General features: G+C 41.4%; 1 protein-coding gene across 4 annotated transcripts in view; it reads left to right on the top strand.

Annotated features, from left to right (window-relative positions):
* srgap1a (SLIT-ROBO Rho GTPase activating protein 1a) overlaps positions 1 to 19,299 on the top strand; it is an 89,207-nt gene extending 69,908 nt beyond the window's left edge. For 2 of the 4 annotated variants that reach the window (XM_061721394.1, XM_061721392.1), the window contains exons 17-22: positions 64 to 288; positions 1,866 to 1,945; positions 9,556 to 9,736; positions 11,766 to 11,903; positions 15,671 to 16,031; positions 16,792 to 19,299. In XM_061721394.1, the coding sequence (XP_061577378.1) occupies positions 64 to 288; positions 1,866 to 1,945; positions 9,556 to 9,736; positions 11,766 to 11,903; positions 15,671 to 16,031; positions 16,792 to 17,196 (1,390 nt within the window). In that variant the 3' untranslated portion in view covers positions 17,197 to 19,299. Of the gene's footprint in view, positions 1 to 63; positions 289 to 1,865; positions 1,946 to 9,555; positions 9,737 to 11,765; positions 11,904 to 15,667; positions 16,032 to 16,791 lie in introns of all 4 variants that reach the window. The other 2 variants (XM_061721391.1, XM_061721393.1) reach the window with 1 other exon arrangement.

The following is a 19,299-nucleotide window of genomic DNA, read 5'->3' as shown; positions in this document are numbered from 1 at the left end:
TCATTTTTTTATCTAACTGTTTAGAACTTGTGAAAGCTTTTAAGGTTGTTTCTCCATTTCCAGTCTGTCCCAGTACAGTGATGAGAACATGATGGACCCATACAACTTGGCCATATGTTTCGGCCCCACACTCATGCCCACGCCTGACACCCAAGATCAGGTTTCCTGCCAGGCTCATGTAAACGAGATCGTCAAAACCATTATTATCCACTATGAGAGCATCTTCCCTGATGCCAAAGAACTGGATGGGCCCATCTATGAGAAGTGCATGGCTGGTGGAGACTACTGGTGAGAAAAACACAAAAATGTATCGAGAAAGTTCGGAATTTATTGAATATAAACAGGGTTTCCGCGGGGTTTTAAAAAGTATTAAAAAGTGAGAAATGAAAATTGCCAAATTTAAGGCCATTAAAAGTGTTAAATTCACTGTCAGAGGTATTTTTTTTTTAAATTGGTATTATTTTTTACCTTTTACATTTTAAGCAGTCTATTTTATTGTCATTCACAAAGTGAAATAAATGTGAAACATCTGGTCAACATCAATGAGTCTATAAATCTGTTCTGTACAGTGTTCTATAGGTCAAAATCTGTATTAATGTTAAAAGGTCCGTGATTAACACTTAATGTTGTGACAGTTTTTTTTTTAAATCTGAAGGTAGTGAAAAAGGTATTAAATTGGTATTAAATTTAACATAAGGATTGGTGTATAAACCCTGATAAAGTTGTATCTCAGATTGTGGCTTAGTTTGTTGCGCCGCTTCAAGTCACGGTCTAGCTGCCAGAACATCCTGTCGCAGCTGTCCATGGGTCAAGTCACAGGTTATCTATTATTAAAGGCAAAGGTGGAAAACATTCCAGTGAAGTCACTGCACACAGCTGCTCAGATTTCCCAAACGAGATGTAGCTCTCAAGGTCTGGCAGATGGTGGTGATTTTCTCATACCATTTTTGTGAATGGCACAAAGGCACGCAGCCAGATCTCTTTAATTGGAGTCTCACTAAACATGCAGGTATGCAGGAGCCCGTTTATTAGGCTACTGTAGCCGTCTTATTAGTACGTCTGTGGAGTAGATGAGTAATAACACTTCAGTTTAGTAGCAGTGGTTAAGGAACACGCTAATATAAAGCATGTATCAGCTCTGGGTTTCCATGAACTTCTTTGTCAGTGGGACAGGCTGAAACAATCACTTTAATTACATTACAGCAAGAAGGGGAAAAAAGAGGTCTCCTGTAAAGGAATCGATGACTAGTGAAAACACAGCACACACTGAAGTCAGACAGGTCGAACGTGAGGCTCCATGCCAGCTTCACATCTGTAATCAGGGTTTTTGTCACTTGTTAAACCTGTTTTATTGGTCTCTTTTGAGGCTGACAGAGGTAATCACTTGTCTGAGCGCAGCCTTGTCTCCCAGCAATTCTCACGAAGCCCCTCTGAGATTTGTTGTCCTGGCATCCTCTCTCCTTTTTCTTGCTGAAGAGGGAGGTGGTCATTGACATATTGGCACGAGAGGAGATGCTCAGTTCCTGACGGGGATAATCTGCAGAGATAGCTGTGTGGCATTACTGCCGGCTGTCGCAGCACGGTGCCAGAAAAAGAGGCCCGACCGCAGACACACAGAATACTGTTAATGACAGCTGTTTGAACTTCCTATATGTCTCCTTAATTGTCATCTTCAGTGTGCTGTGAAGTGACAGGGGGTTTTGAGGGTGGAAATTAGTTTTTTTTCCTACTAGAATCCTTTTCATGGTATTTAAAAAAAAAAAAAAAAAAGCGATGGTTGAGAACGTCATAACTGGACAAAACGTGTTTGTGAACCATGTTTTGACCCATGATGTGGCTGATGGTTTGCATGTTGTTCCCTACAGTGAGAGCCCCTACAGTGAACATGGAGCCCTAGAGGAAGTAGACAATGAAGGAGGAACGGAGACACACACCAGTGAGGATGGTGAGTCCTTGTCTATAAATCAAACAAAATATGTACAGAAAAATGTCCTCTACCGCACAAGACTCCACAAAGCTAAGCAGCAACATTCATATAAGTTAATACATTTACAGATCTCGTCACAGCACTTAGACTCACGCATGAAGGGAAACATTGTTGTGTACTGTCAACATGTTCAGTCCAAATTTCCTCCTCGTCCGCGGTATTTCTAGGGTTAAGCCCGGCTTTCAGCAGCTCTGTGTGGCTAATCCTGCCTCACAGCTCGTTAAATGCGTTAACCTTCAGTGGTCAGGGAGGTGAGCTCAGAGAGATGGACAGCCATTCATATTGTAATGGTTCTTCTTCTCCTTTGGGGCTGCAGGACATTTCCACAACCCTAATTTATAAAATCCATGGTAGTCTGCACCCTCTTGCCCCTTTGGGGTTTTTTGGGGGGATGGGAGAATCTCGTTTTCTTAAAGGTCCTGATCTTGGATTTGTTTTTTTCTCCCCCAATTCCTCTATTTATTTTCAAATTCCTATTATTTAAAAAAAAAAAAAAAAAAAAAAATCAAATCACATTGTGTTTTTTATGTTTATTCACATTATCATACGTCCAAAAGCAATAGAACGAAAGAGGAGGGAAACAAGAGTTGTGTAGACACTTGAGGATATTACAGGCTTCTCTGAGACATGGAAGGATATAGGGCTGCACGATTCTGGACAAAATGAGAATCACGATTTTTTTGCTTAGAATTGAGATCACGATTCTCTCACGATTTTTTTCCAATATAAAATTTATTGCACTTATTACTTTAACTTTGCAACAGCTGAACAAAAATATAATAACAATAAACATCTTGTCTTCTTTACACAAACCTTTGAATAATTTAAACAATAATAACAATTTAACAATATTTGTTCCTCCCTGAGTTGAACACCCTTTCAGAAAGGGGACTTGTAACAGATCCTGTAGTTCTGAGGCAACAAATTATTCCTCTGGCTGCTTTTTGCTGTAACAGCTGACATTGAACATAAAAACAATAAACATCTCTCTTGCCTTTAAATAATTTTAACAATAACAATTTTAACAATATTTATGTGCAATATGTGTCAGGTGATGAGAAAGGTAGATGTTTCTCCAAATGTAATCCACAATCATTAACAAAATATAACAAACATGACAACATGATAGTTGACCATGACAGGACTACAACAACCTAGAACATAGGCCTAGTCCTTTTTTTATGCAGCCATATTTAAAAAAAAAAAAAAAAAAAAAAAATTTTTTTTTTTTTTTTTTAAATCGTCGTCATTTGGAAATGAGATTGCGTTCAAGCATGAATCGAGATCGCGATTTTTTTAACAATTAATCGTGCAGCCCTAGAAGGATATATTAAAGCTGAGTTAACACACACAAGTCATTGTGTGAAACAGATACCATTTAGTTGGGTCCGACTTGAACACCAGGTTAGCTGGAGCCAGACAGTCACATAGTCAGACATGGCTATTTTGCTTTTAGACGACGAAACATTCCACCTTCAGTGAATCAAGTTGTTTCTTATCTTAGACTTTACTAATCCTGGTTCCAGCAGCTGTATATATTCCTGCTTAACTTCCATCACCTGTCTCCATAGACTGACTTTAGAAAATATTTCCCAGCAGCATATGTTTATCCCTCTGATTCAAAATTAGACCTGTCATCTTTATGTCCCAAATCTCAGCATGTTAAGATCTTAAGAACATATGGCACTACCAGCTTTTTTAATTAATAGTAGATTATATCTTCCAAAATTCCCTCTCCTGGATATTTTTGTTCCAGATGCTTCTCTAAGCAGACTGGGAGGAGGATGATCTCACTGACCGAGTCTGTCCCTGTGGGGTCTTGAATTGTACTCAACTTATTGTCATCAGCTATTTTTAAACCCCTATGATTTAATTTGGATTTTTGACACAAAAGCAAACTTCCTTCCCTTAGTTACTATTTCTGCCGAGTTGGATCCCCCCTTCCTCATTTTTAACAAGATTCATGATGCGTTTAGTTCCCTTTCCAACCCAAAGTAAGTGAACGTGAGACAGGCAGGGGAACAGAGAAGAATGCGAGTGGAGGTCTGGAAGTCTTTGTTTTGTTGAAGCAGATGAGTGTGGAGTGTTTTAGAGCTCATTATCCGAGATGGATGATCTTCACTGGACAGATTTACACAGCTACACACAGAGGGGAAGCTCATTTGATGAGTTCCTTTAATCACATGTTAATGAAAAAAAGAAAGAGGAGTACAACTGTGTGGATGGTTGATTATCAAGGTAGAGATGGATATTTTATAGCGTGTGCCTTGGATGCACTGTAAGTAGAGCATTTTCTAAATGATACATTTCAAACTTTAATTTAATAAAAAAGAAAACAGCCGTCTTTGTTTATCTAGATGAAAAACGACTTCTTTTCCTGCCCCTAGCTGAGCTGAAAATGAGACTGCTACTTATTAAATTTTTAAAAGATTAACTTGAATTACAGATTTTTTTTCTAAATTGTTATATTTTGCATGTCTCCTACTATATATTTTGTGATTCATGTATTTGGGTATACATTTTTTAAAGGCAGTCCTTCCAGAAAATTGCTGGATAGTAAAGTAGATCCATCCATCATCTCCCGCTCATCCAGGTTCGGGTCACGGGGGAAGCGGCCTAAGCAGAGAGGCCGTTACCTGTCTCTCCCCAGCCAGCTTTTCCAACTCCTCAGGGAGGATACCAAGGCGTTCCCATGCCAACAGCATGTCCTAAGCCTGCCTTGAGGCCTCCTCCCAGTAGGCCGGGGTGGGGGGGCAACAACTAGAAGTCATCCTAATTAATGCATGAACCACCTCAGTTGGCTCCTACTCAAAGTCCCTCCCGGATAACTAAGGCCACGTTTACACGTAGCCAGGTATTTACGAAAACGGATATTTTCCCCTCTACGTTTTCAAAAATATCCTTGTTTACACGGACCCGCATGAAAACGCTGGTAACGTCATGCCAGCCAATCAGAATCCTGGAAAAAACATCAACAAATGACACGTGTAACTTCCAGTTAAGGCTGATTTATGGTTCCACGTTACACCAACGCAGAGCTTACGGCGTAGGGTACGCGGCGATGCACACCGTACGGCGCGCATCGCCGCGTACCCTACGCCGTAGGCTCTGCGTCGATTTAAAGCGGGACCATAATTCAGGCTTTACTTCCAAGACGGAACGAGAGTCTGAGAGAATTTAAAACAGGTAAAATAAAAGAAAATATTGACGGTGACCAAACAAATTGTAAACACAGGTCGCACTCATGACGATGCCGGTGACGTTTCTGTCGCATAATGTGACGTAAATCTCCGTTTTCCTCCGTTTTCTCTGTTTAGACGCAAACGTGAAAACTGAGTTTTTGAAAATCTCCACTTTGGCCGGAGTTTTCAGAAATGATCGTTTTTGGGGGCTTTGACCTCCGTTTTCGTGTAAACGAACGGCCAAAACGCATGAAAACGCCTCAGTTTTTGCCCCCTGTAAACGGGGCCTAAACTTCTCACCTTATCTTTAGGGGAGAGTCCACCCACCCTGTGGTGGACACTCATTTTAACCACTCGTTCTTCCATTTACTACCCCCGGTGTCTGACTATGGGTGAAAGTATGAACAAGGATGAACTGGTCAACAGAGAATATTGCCATTTGGGCGATCTCTTTACCACAACAGACCAGTAGAGAGTCCGGACCACTGCAGATGACACATTGACCTGCCTGTCAATCATTCCATTCTTCCCTAAGTCATGAAAAAGACCCTTAAGATACTTAAATGCTTCCACTTGAGGCGACACTTCACCCCCAATCCTGGAGAGGGCATGGAGCCCCTGCATAGACCGGGGGAGTTTGAGATATTTGATTCCCCTCTAATTGGAGCACAACCTCCGGCCCCTTTTCTTAAAAAGGGGAACCTCCATCACAGTCTACAGATACAGAGGCACTGTCCCCAGTTTCCACACAAAGTTGCAGAAGCATGTCAGCCAAGATGGCTCCAGAACATCCAGAACCTCGATGAACTCGGGGTGGATCTGATCCACCACAGAGCTTTTTGGCAACCTCAGTGACTTCAGCTCTGGTTGTGGGCAAGCCCCTCCCAGATCACTACTTGATCCAGAGATACACTCCCTCTCCACAGCTCCACTCAGCCAGTGAAAGACGCCTGGTGCTTCCACCACAACGTGGCATGAAATCAGTAGCCAAACTCTTCTACTCCATAGTTCCCCGATGGTGGAATGACCTACCAAACTCTGTACCCACTTTTAAGAGCAAGCTAAAGACTCAGCTCTTTAAGGAGCACTTCGGCATCTAGTAGATGCATGCACTTATGACAAGATGGTGTCTTCTTTTTTTTTTCCACAATCTGTTTATTGGAATTTTCAAATAAAAACAACAACATTACAGTAACATTGGTCAATGGAGTAATGATGAAACAATGCAAGAAGCAGGCAAGATAAAAACAGAATAAGACCAAAAATAAACCAAGACAGGACAAATACTACAAACTAAAAGGACAAAACTCAGGACAAAGACTAAAGACAAAAGATAGCTTAATAACATAAAAAAATATATAAATACAGTATATGAATAATAACACAAAATACTAAAAAATAAAGTAATAGTTGTTGGTCAGTTCGGCAATCTGTCATGTCTCAACTATACCACTGAAATATATAATGGGTCACTCGGGAATCGCTGGGAAGTCCAGCTCTCGAACATACACAAAAAACGGGTCCCACGTCTTATAAAATTTTCCAAGGGAGCTCCTCAAAACGCATCTAATCCTCTCTAGTCTAACAAAATTAAGGACTTCTCTTCAGATGGTGTCTTCTTAGACGTAGCTTTCTTATTTAAAGAAGAAAAAAAAGATATATATATATATATATATATATATATATATATATTCTAGCACTAGCATCGCAGCACCTGGACTGGACTCTCAGCAGTCTGACCAGCACTGATCCAGCTGGACCGTCCTATGGGATTTTGTGCTTGTGTTGTTCTCTCAGATGTACAGTAAGTCACTTTGGATAAAGGCGTCTGCTAAATGACATTAGTAGTAGTAGTAGTTGTGATGACTGGAAGAAAAGAGGAAAGAATACATTTCATACCACGTAGGTTGTAGACCTGTAGGTTGTAACACTTCTACAGGAGTCTACAGGATAACTCTAAAGGTGGAAAGAAAATGTATGTTTAAGGTATCAGATGGAGGTCAGAACTTAATGTGCACTTGTGAAGTCCTTTAAGTATTGGCATTTATCCCAACAGACAGTTTTTACATGCCAGTAAACACCCAGACAGTATTTGAAGACATGGTGGGGTATTGATGTTCCCACCAGGGTGCATAGCCTCTCTACCATCACCTGCCCTGTTCCTCCTGCTCATAAACCTTTCTGTTGTCACATGGTGATGTAGTATCACAGTTGTAAACCGTGTTCAAACGCTTCTGTTTCTAAACGAGCCAAAGGTCCGGATTGAATTATCCATCTTACCGGGTTAAAAAGTATCCCACAAAGAAACCAGTCCATTTATTGATACAGATTGTTTGGTCGCGTTTTGTTTTAAAATCGCTTAACATTTAGAAAATCAACAGTCCTCCACAGAAACTGCCCTCCTCGTTTCAACCTCCAGCCACCAAATGATAAACAGCAACAAAGATGATTCATGATAGATATGAACTCGGGCTATGTGGCATAAATTGTATCGAGGCTTAACATAATTCTGTCATGGACCTTGGCTGTTATGGAGGGAGATTTACTGTCTATTTTTAGAATGTCACGTCACGAGGACCATCACACTGATGTCCTTTTTGTTGATTAATTCACTGCAAGGTCAGAAATTAACTAACTGGCACATTGATTATCTATCACTTTGCCGCAATACATTAGGATGTCCTTGTTGTCAAGCACTCTGGGCACACTGGTCATTAGCTTGCATGTGATGAAGGGAAATATCCCTCTAAAGAAAAACAGGATGACCCAATCTGCAAAGAGCCACACTTAAACTCCCAAACCCACCATGGGGTCCCTTTTTTTTGTTTGCAGTGTCAACCTATAATTACTAATATTAGTGTTAAAAAAGTTGACTCACAAGGGGGGAAAAAAAATATCCTGCCTTCTGCTGCGTTGAGTCTAACCACATCTCACCCTACGGACACTGCAGTGGAGCACAGATCCACACAGATTGTGCTCCACTGGTTTGTGTAAGACATCTGACAGTTCACATCCCTTAGACCACAGGCCTCCAGCTATCACGCTTCAGCATCTCTATAACTCCAGTTGGTAAATGCGAGTGTGTGTGTGTGTGTGTGTGTGTGTGTGCAACCTCGGGTAGTTCACTTCGACGCGGTTATAATTGAACAACATGACAGAGGGGATCCTGTCTGTTGCATCGACCCATGGCCACAGCGCTGCAGGGCGGGCATGCATGTGTCTTGGATAAACATTTTCAGATCAGAAGAGGATGGATGGATAGATATGTTGAAGTGAGTCAAAGAGACGCCGTCAGCTTTATTAACGGCCTCGTCCAATGTAGTGCAGCCTAGTTAATTCAAACAGTAAATTCCCGCTTGTCACATTTTATTGGAGCTATGCCACATCCACACTGTCAATCCTGACAACTCAGTGATGCAAGGACAGAGGAAATTTAAAGGTGGCGAAAAAACAGATACGCTTGAAAAAGGAGAAATGCCAAAACCTTCACTCTGCTCAGAACCACAGTCTTATTGCCTTTCTCACATGGACTCTGAGCTGGAAATTGCTCTCAGTCTCATGTGAAAGACGTATAATAATGGCTTCTCAAAGCCGAGACAAGTTTCAGCCTTTTACTTTGTTCTCATCTAGCAGTATATGTTTATATATATAGAGAGAATGTGTGTTAGAGCGAGCCTATGTCTGTCTAGGGACCCCCTGTCTGACTTGAAGTGAGAGAGTGTTGGGAGCAGAGCAGAACTAGGAGTGAGGGAGGAATAAAGTGTCTATTTTTAGACCTGTGTTGCTGTAGTGCTTGCAGAGGGGCTTGGAGACGTGTGCCTTTTGAAAAACAGTAGTCAACTGAAGATACCGTTATACTCCGATTGGAACTCAGCACAAAGTTTTGCTGGTAAATCCAAATAAACCAACGCATTTAGTGGTTGTTATTGCCCACTACAACTTTTCTAGGTCCTTTCCTTTGCCACACATCTAGGGCTCTACTTGTACAATTATTGAGTAGTTATCAGTCCGGCCTAATTATCCAAACACGGACTGACATGCCCCTGAATCATATAGATCTCCTATGAAAAGCTTCTAAAAATACCCTGCTTAAGCTCCTTAGGGCCTGTTGTGGCCTTGGTCTGGTGGAGTTGGGTTACTATTGACTACAACATAAATAACCAATGGGCTTAGAACCCTTGAGCATCATGCGCTGCACATGTGTACTCACGTGCACAAACAAACAAAATCCTGCATCATAGTCAACAAGCACATGTTTCTGAATTAATAACCGTGTTCTAGTGCAGGACTACAACTTTTGAGCCCGTCATTAAAACAATCTGCATTGGACATGGTAACCATCTCTTACTGATATATTTGACTGTTTTGTACTCTTTCTGTTGACAGAGGGGGAACCCATCGAAGCCATTGCCAAGTTCGACTATGTCGGGCGCTCCTCTCGAGAGTTGTCCTTCAAGAAAGGCGCCTCCCTGCTGCTTTATCAGCGAGCTTCTGAAGACTGGTGGGAAGGACGGCACAATGGCATTGATGGCCTGGTTCCACATCAATACATTGTAGTACAGGACATGTGAGTGATTTCTTGTTGTTTTTTTGTTTTTTTTTTTAATACCAAGACTAGGGCTGGGCGATTTTGGACAATAATAAAATCCCGATTTTTTTCTCTGAAAATCCGATTTTCGATTTCGATTTTTTTGGTAAAACTACAAAAGACAATGGAATAAATTGTTTCAAATATTTTATCTTTATTTTTAAAGAAAAATAGCAAACAAATTTCCCTATTGGGAATGAAGTGCAATTGAAAGATACTGTAAATCCTCCTTGAGTTTAGTAAAGTGACAACATTTACAATTTTCTTGAAAAAACAAAGATGACTAGACGAGCTCTGTCTGTAATGCAGCCAGCTGCAGAAAAGGAAAATAGATTTTCCGATTTTCCTTTTTTTAACATCGATTGTGATTAATAAATCCGATTTAGATCTAAAATCGATTAATCGCACAGCCCTAACCAAGACTGAATGCCTATAGATGTATCTTAAACATCACCTTCTTGCACTGGATGCTTTTTCTCTTATTTTGAATTCAAGCAAGACATCTATAATAAACACAGATCTTAAATGTATAGTCAATTTTGGGAGTATCATATTTTCTTGTGAAATATTATAATTGGCTATTTTTTTTGCAAAATTCAAGAGTCGATTTATATAATTCTCTTGGTACAACATATATTAATCTGCTGCTAACAGCTGGGAAATTTAATCCACCAGGTATGAAATTGTATTTGATGCCATTATACAGCTCAAATGTGGCATTTGCCAGTCAAATCAAGCAGCAATCACATTTCACGGAAACATATATTACAAATATGTGTTTGAGGGATTGTTGCATGCACCGTTGTCCAAACTCTACACATTGTAGAGTACTACTGAGGAGCGAATGCATGTCTGTGGGTTAAACAGTACACGTGTCCTCGTCAGCCGCGCTCCACGAGACGCCACGGGCCATCAGTTGACTGTTGGGTCACGCACAGACCCTTTCAGCCTCATTTGTCTTGTCCACCATTCTCATTCCTGCTCAGCTGTGGAGTGTTCTCTATCTCCAGGGTCCTTTACCAGCGCCGCTGTCATTGTCTCGTGTTCTCAGCACTAACAAGCAAACACTCTCCCTCAGCAACTGTTTGCGGCTAATGGACCAGATCCACTGTCTCGTTAGGAGTGTAACAGAGTCACTCTGATCACTTAGTAGCCCACTGACAAAATGGCTCTTTTGAATTAGATCCCACTCCTTCCTCTTCTCCTTTCTACCTTGCTACTGTCCCGTCGGTTGCATTTATCAATAATTCACCAGGAGGGGCCCCGTTGATGCTGCTGATGGGGTGTCTTCTTAGTTAATGAAATTGCAGGGGAATTTACAGCTGTGCAGGTTGTCTCCAAGTGCAGTAACACCCTTCTCTTTTCTTAAACAAAGCCAGATGAGGAGTAAGAATACCCAAAGGGTTCTGCTCTTCACTTGTACTATAAAAGCCCAGAATAAAATATGTTGAGAGATATTTGAGAGATCTCTTCCTCTCGACACACTTAACCGTAAGAGTGGTCAGCCCTCTTTGTCAATCTGTAAAAGTTATGGATGTTCTGTCCTTGCTCTGTCGCATCTTGTGTGCATTCATGTGGATACACTAGCTAAATGTTCTCTTTTTTTATTGCCTGATACACATCGTCAGTTGCAGCAGTGTTGCTCAGGAGACGTAATTACCGCCACCGGACAGGCATCAACTGTACCTGGCATCCAGTCACATTCCTCTCTGAAACCCATAAAGCTGTTATAAGTGTGTGCGCATGTCACCACCTACATCAACAGAATATTGAATGGCTAAATACCGTGACTCATCTCGCTGCCTAGACTTTGGAGGGGACAGGACACGTGCTGATTTGCAGGAAGTTGATATCAAATACTCGTATAAAAGAATGGCACAAATATGAGAGATTACCTGATATGCTGATTTCCCAATTTTTTTTTTTTTTACATATTTTTTTTTTTTATACTCTGTCACTTCCTTTGGTCTTTCCATGCCTCAGTGTCACCCTGTCTCTGCTTTTCCAGAGATGATAGCTTCTCAGACACCCTGAGTCAGAAAGCAGACAGTGAGGCCAGCAGCGGCCACGCTGCAGAAGATAAATGCTCAGGAAAAGACATCAGCTCGCCCACTGACACAAGGATCTCTGATGCCTACATCAGCAGGTATTTATCACCCATTTGCAACACAGCAGGGATTAAACAGAGTTCCAGGGAATATATTTCATTCACTTTTGGACCCTTTAGATGTGGCTTGCAGCATTGAACATTTATGGTAGTAAAGTATTACTAACTTTATATTTCTTCCCGTCTGTCTCAGACATCCAAACGGACTGAATCTTACCAACAAAACATTTACTTGATGGATTGATAGAAATCTGTAACATTAACATATTTTTTTATGCAGTTCAGGTACTCTTCCTCTTTTAGTGTAATGATTACTGTCAAAGGTGCTAATAAGATCATCCAGAATCTCGTAGAAATGTATGACTTTAACAAAATTTGTAATAATACAATTGAAGTGCATTTCCCACTTTGCCTGATTTGTAGGCTGCTGCATGACCAGCGGCGCAATCTACCACAGATTTCCCTAATCTACCCTGTACCTTAAACAACAGCGGAAATTACCAAACACCTACTGTATGACTGAAAATCTTTCATCATCCCAGAAACATTGAGTGGTTTAATTCTGGCTGCTGTTGGTCAAAATGCACCTATAGTGACACGTGAACAGCATGACCTGAAAGCTCTTAATGTCACAAAAGACTGCTGATGCAATGACTCTTAAAAGTCTGCAACTTCAGTGTTGTATCTCAAGGACTTAAATAAATAGGTCCGTCTTTTTATATTTGAAAAATAAAGTCAACTATGACATGTCACTGAAAATGATCAGTATTTTTTCATCTTTTACATCGGAGCATTTGAGAGCTTCTTCCTGGTTTAGATGGCAAGGAAGGGTTGGACAGAATACATCCTCCTTGTATTATTGTGCATCCTCTTCTCACCTCTTTTTAGCAATAATGTCATCGGAGAACTCTGCTTCATCCACTTGATTTTATCCTCTGTGACCAGTCAGTTCCTTATTGTGCTAATATTTGATTGAGCCTCCACCCTCAGAAATGGTTCACACAGAGATGGCGCACACATTTCCCATCACACCATAGTCTCTTTGGCAGTGTCTCCTGGTTGCGGGCCAGTTTTTAGTCTCCAGCTCCTCCCTTCGTTCGGTGCATTTCTGATGGTGAATTTAGTGACCTTGAAATGTCTGACTGGTTCCTCCTCTTGCTAAGCTCATGAACGAGTGCTGTTTTACTCCCTCTTCATCAGGGTTGAAACGTTGATGATTCACACTCGTGGTGATGTTAACAATACTGCAGCTGTTTGTAAGCAGGGCAGTAATAAAGCATCCTTATGACATCACCATCAACAAACATCCTCACACCCCTTAAATCTGCGTCTCTAGCACCCGTCCTGTCACTTTGTCCCATGTGATCACTACATAGAGGACTCTACTAAAAAGTTTTTCTCTCCTGCTGTTTTGGATCAAAAAGACTTTCACCAGATGGACGACAGGCGAAAAGTATCAACAACTTGATGCACACTGATGTGACCATAACAGCTGGTCTGTTTCCTGGTGTGGTGAAGAGGAACTCTTAGATTGCCTTATGATTCATGTACATTATTGACCAAAGCCATAACAAGCAAAGGGTGAGCTCTCAGTGTGGTGACAGCTTCCAGAGTGAGTGCAGTGTTTGTTGATGCACAGTGTGTCCCAGAGGGAGGCTGCCCTTCTGAATGTGCACTGCTCCACCTGCAGTTTATGAGTGGTTCCTGCACTTGTTTACTCTTCAGGGTTTCATACTGCAGTAGGAAAGAATGTCTGAATATATTACCTGTATATTTATGTGTATGGTTGGCTGCATAGCACTGTTACCTCACAGCAAGAAGGTTTTAGTTTTAAATCCTGGTTTGGGTCTTTCTGTATGGATCTGGCTACTTGGCTTTCCCTCACGTGTTAGTTTTGTGCTTTGCAGTAAGAGTTAGATTGCATTTGTTACTGACGGGACTGGTGATCTGTTTTGGGATGTACCTTGCTCATTGACATCTGGAAGAGATTCCAGCCTCTCCTGTGACCCCAAACAGCATAAAGCACCTATAGAAAATGAACAGGCCTCCATGAATCTGTTATTCCCACACTGACCTTATTTTTCAAAGTTTGTACTCACATGTGTGAGTTTCAGACTTTTACTTTATTAAATGCCTTTTTGTATTGACCCGAGATTTATTACTTAATGTTGTTCAGATGTTTTTCAGTGATTAAAGTATGCATTTGGGAGGCTATTGCAGAACTGTGGCTTTATAGCAAGAGCTGAAATCATATTCTTGAAGTCACTAAAGGCCCACATCCATACTCATTATTGCTTTTTGTGCAGTGAACTAATGAAGCTGCTTGTAAATCCAATGATTATGACTGAGGCAGCACTCAATAGACAGATGTAAACTCACAAATTGAAGCCATTTATCTTTAAAAAAGTGATTAAGGGAAGAGTAATCTGCTTACTGTTTATTGCAGAGGGCTAATTGAAGTCACTGAGCTGACATGTATCAGTTTATAGATAACATTAATTCAATATTTCAAGATGTTGCCATTTCAGAATATGTAATACTAATGGAGAAAGTGAATATTATATTGTTACATGTTTTTGAAATAGAAAATAAATCTCAATAGGTTATGTAATGGAGATCATTAGACGTTAACTGAATCATGTTCTATACTATTTCAGTCAATGCGATGTTTGATTCTTAAGTGATGACACTCATATGGCAGCTTTGATTCATCATTTTACCTCTTGATGATGACTCTACTGGTCATGGAAATGCATGGCCTATTAGAGGCTTTCTTAGGAGGAGGTTGGATTTTATGGAGCAATAAACAAACCCAGCGAGGAGGCTTTTCTCGGGAGCATGTGAGTTTGAAGGAACGCGTGTGCTCACTTATCTCTGGCTGTTAGAAATGTGCTCATGTCAGATAAGGTGTGTATGGTGTGTACGGGTCCCGGTTCAGACAGAGGACAGCCATGCTGCTGAGGCAGCTGCAGTGTCTCCCAGGGAGCCTGTTTTGGTGCTCTGATAAATCGCAGGCCTCCGTCCTCTGGCGAACAGCCAGGCCGCCTCTCTAAAAAAATAAAACCCTAATGGAGTTCAGAGGGGTGTATGAATGAAGTGGGATTAATGGATGAGTGAGGTTTCTTATTGCCAGAGTTTTCAAAGACACAAAGGTGGCTATGCTCAACGTATGAACTGCTCTGAAGGAGGTTATGGCCAAATTGTCACATTAAATCTCCTGCAAAATGTGTCACCCCTTTACTGATTACTGTCCTGATTGCATTTGTATGAACATGAAGTTTGCAAGTTATGATTACATTATATATCAAACCTACTGATCACCTCGTGATGCACCTAAAAATAGCCTTGCAGCTCCAGTAACACAAAATCAGTGTGTTGTGGTTCTTTGCAAACTTTGACTATATCAGCAGTCACTTCATTTCATTGGAGACACACAAACCCTTATGTTTCATCCTGATTTGCATTTGATCCTGTTGATGCTGCATCCGATAAAACAAAGACGTCACTTTCAGACAGTGTATAACCACACTCTTTCCAAATAGTATGGAAATTATTAAAGCTAAGTGCTCTTCCTGAGTATGAATAATAAATATTGACAATATATGGAATACACTTGTATAAGTAATGAAAGGTGATAACCATTCCCTCCAACTGAAGTAATAGGTCAAAGTTGCTTTTTATTGGTAATTCATCTGTTGTGTTAGACATGACAGGTTGTCAAATGTTACGATTGTTTTCTTTTGTGAGGGAGAAGATGAAAGTGCCATGATTTAATGTGTACTTGTTGTACGCTTCTCTGTCAGCAGGCACAGGAAAAGATGCGACCCGCCATCCCGCCGCCCCCCCGCCCGCCCCAGTGACGTCCACTGCATGGTGCACGCCTCCCAGCAGGGTCACGGCGGGACCCCAGAGATGGGCTCTCCAGTCTTGGGCCACTTCAGCCCACGGGACATGCTGAGAAGTCGCAACCACATGCCCATGGACAGCCCCGAGCGACGTCGCCGCACTGGCCACGGCAGTCTGACTAACATCAGCCGCCACGAGTCCCTAAAGAAGATGGAGAGCCCACCCATTCGCCGCTCCACCTCCTCGGGCCAGTACACAGGCTTCACTGACACCCATCACCACCACGGTGGAAAGGCCCTGGATCCGGAGACCATCGCACAGGTCAGCGCGGGACGAGCGGCGACCCGCCCGCAGCTCCCTCCACCATCAAAGCCCTGCCCCGCCCTGTAAAAACATAGTCGGTCCCTGTCTTCTGCTTCCTCTGGCTGCAACTGTGTCTGTGTGCTAAGTACATGCAAAAGACTAGCTTCACAGGCAGACAGCAGGGAGCATGGCTCGACACTGGGACTCATCACAGCATATTTACTGTGGTCAGATCAGGAAATGTTTCCGTTCAAACAGAATTAAGTTTGTGTATTCTTCTAATTTGACTTCTATCAAGTGTATATGGGTAGTGCACCCATAAAATAGCATTTGTTTAAAGGCTCAGTCAACATGCAGAGGTCACAGAGAGCACTTCTAACTGTGCTGAGCTGTCTGTCTGCCTAGTTGGAGCTTTTCAGATGAATATTTATTTTCATCTCTGCATCTCCTTTGCTATTCAAAGTCATTATTTGCATGCAGAGATATACCAGTACAAAGTAATACTTGTACTAATTCTCTGTATCTTTAATGCGCACTGTTATTTTTTAAGTTTGCCTCCATCTCTTAATTTTTTCTTTCCATTTGTATAAGGTTTACCTTTTCCTTTCCCTTACTTCATTGTGGTTTGTTTTTTTTTTCCCAGCTTTAATTTCCTCTTCAGATTTTGTCTTTTCCTTTTCTCTGTCTTAATGTTGCTTACGTTTTCTCCCTCTGATCCTTGTCGTCATTCCCTCATCTTCCTCGTCCCTCTGACACGCCGTCTTTTTCTCTCCTGCAGGACATAGAAGAGACGATGAACACTGCTCTGAACGAGCTGCGTGAGCTGGAGCGGCAGAGTTCGGCCAAGCATGCCCCCGATGTGGTGCTGGACACGCTGGAGCAGCGACAGACGGCTGGCAGCAGCAGCGGCCCGACACCAGCCAGCTCCAGCGAGTCCCTGAGCCCCATCCACAACGTGATGCTGAGGTCCACTGCCAACACTGAGCCACCCATCCGCCGCAGCACCAGCTCCTCCAGCGATGCCATGAGCACCTTCAAGCCTGTAGTAGCGCCACGGATGGGGGTGCAGCTCAAACCCCCCGCTTTGAGGCCCAAGCCCATGGTCCTGCCCAAGTCCAGCCAGGCTCCGCAGCCTCCTGCCACATCTGCTCAGGACCCCCTGGACAAGTCCTGCACCATGTAACCTCTGGACAGGAAGCAGGTCTGGAAAGCAAAACCTCACAAGCCACTTCCAGGGGGCTGTGAAGTCTTACCACTGTCTACAGTTTAGAGACATGGTACAAATACTTTTGAAAAGCTTGTAAAATTCTTGGACTGGGAGAGGAAAATGTCCTTTGTGGTGTTTTAAAGCTGAAAATAAGATTGTGAAGAGGACTCTACATGAGAGACCCATGGCTGCGAAGTAGACAGGTTTGTTAGTCAGACTAATCTGTCGCGGTGAAAGAGCAGATTTGTTCAGATCTGTTAAAATGCTCAGTTTTCTTTTCCCCCCTTTTTTTTGATGAATTAAAAACAACAAATCACAAAGGCTTCCGTGAGATTTTAAAAAATGTGTCTGTTAGTTTAGTTCATTAAGAAACTCTGCAAGCAGCTTCTTAGGTTATGGCTGAACCTGGAAAGGAGTTTGACGAGAATCGTAGCAACCGCACTGACACAAACTTTAGGGCTTTTGGCCCTCGGTGGTGTTGAGGATCCTTTCTCTTTTTGAAATGTAACTGATATCAAACATTTTAATGGTGCTGTGGCAACCTGGGCAGAAATGTTTACACGGTTGTACTGATAAGGTTCCCAAATAGCGCTAAACAGTTTATTTATTAACGGTACTCTGTTAATAAATTGAAAGTAATGACATCACTATACTTTTTTTTCCTACTAGCATGTAAATTGCAGTGTTTTACCGAGGCATACCACCAGAACTGGGCATAAACACCACCTCTTTGCTAGCCTTGGATTTTTTATTATTTTCTTTTATTTTTTTAAGATTATTTGTTGCCTGGAAGGAGAACCTGTACTGGATAAAACCACTACTTTATTGTGAACTTTATATATTTCAGTGCATCCTTGAATTTGTATGTCAATACCGAATACTGTATGTACTGTGTGTCTTTGTATCTGCATAAGAAGTGTAAATAACGATGACAAACACATCATCATTCATCCTGGACCACATGCAACAGCCTTCTGTATGCCTTCTTTAGCTTTGCGTACCCAAAGACAAGTGTGTGTAAGTTAAAGCATGGATGTTGCTGATGTGTACAGACTCAAGGCAGCGCCCCGCGAGAGTTCTGCCAGTAGCCATGGACCTCATGACTGTTAGTGTAAAATCCTCTTCATATGTTCACCCTGCTTTCCTCTGCTTTGCTCTGGGGGATGTCTGAATACAGCCCCTCCTGTCTGTTTTATATCCAGGTGAGCATCTCACTTTTTTTTTGTTTTTAATTGCTCTTGGTTGAAGACTGTGTGTGTGGATGACAACAAACCAAATGACATGGAAGAGTAGGAAGCAGCTTATGTGAGTCTGCTGTTGAGAAATAGTTTTAAGATGCAGAAGCCTCATAAAAAATATGCCACAGTAACTCTGTGCAGAACAAAGTAACTCCTGTGCTGTAGATATAACAACTGGGTGCATGTTTTGAAATATCTGGCTTGAATAATTGTTATATATAGAAAACAGTTTCTTGATTATGCTATGTTCTCTAACAGCAGATTTACAATATCTTTGACTTGACAAATACTGTATATAATAATCAAAAGTTGATTTCTGAAGTACTAACGTTCATTATTTTTATAATAATTTCTTATTTTTGTTGTTTCTGGGTAGAAATCAGTTAGAGCCTATAACGTAGAAGAGATAAAAGGTGACCCACCTATAGTATGATGCCAGTTGTATAAAAGAGTGTGCGCTATTATTACCATGTAACATTATCAGCAGTAGGATCGGTTATGCTGTCTGTAGAGTTTAAGCTACTCTGTAGTGTTATGTACATCTGTAATGTACTTGTGAAAGTGCCTTTGAAAATGTTTTAGAGGAACTTAAGACATACTGTCATGTTGCGTTTTCATATAAGATGCCGTGTTTTTAAGAAAATGCAGTGCAGGAAGCAGACAACTGTAAAAGGTGATATTTTACAACCAGTAACAAGGCAGAATTAATAATTAATAAACAGCTTACACATTGTGACGTTGCACTTTTATGTATATTACTGTAAATATGGCATGTAATATCATAACATCTAGAGTTCTTTCCTTCAATGATTTCTTTTAAATAAAGGAGATAGTTTGTTGA

The sequence above is a fragment of the Cololabis saira genome, chromosome 5 (genome assembly GCF_033807715.1).
Source record: "Cololabis saira isolate AMF1-May2022 chromosome 5, fColSai1.1, whole genome shotgun sequence".
NCBI lineage: Eukaryota > Metazoa > Chordata > Actinopteri > Beloniformes > Belonidae > Cololabis > Cololabis saira.
Note: the sequence above shows the minus strand (reverse complement) of the source record. Positions and strands in the feature narration are given on the sequence as shown.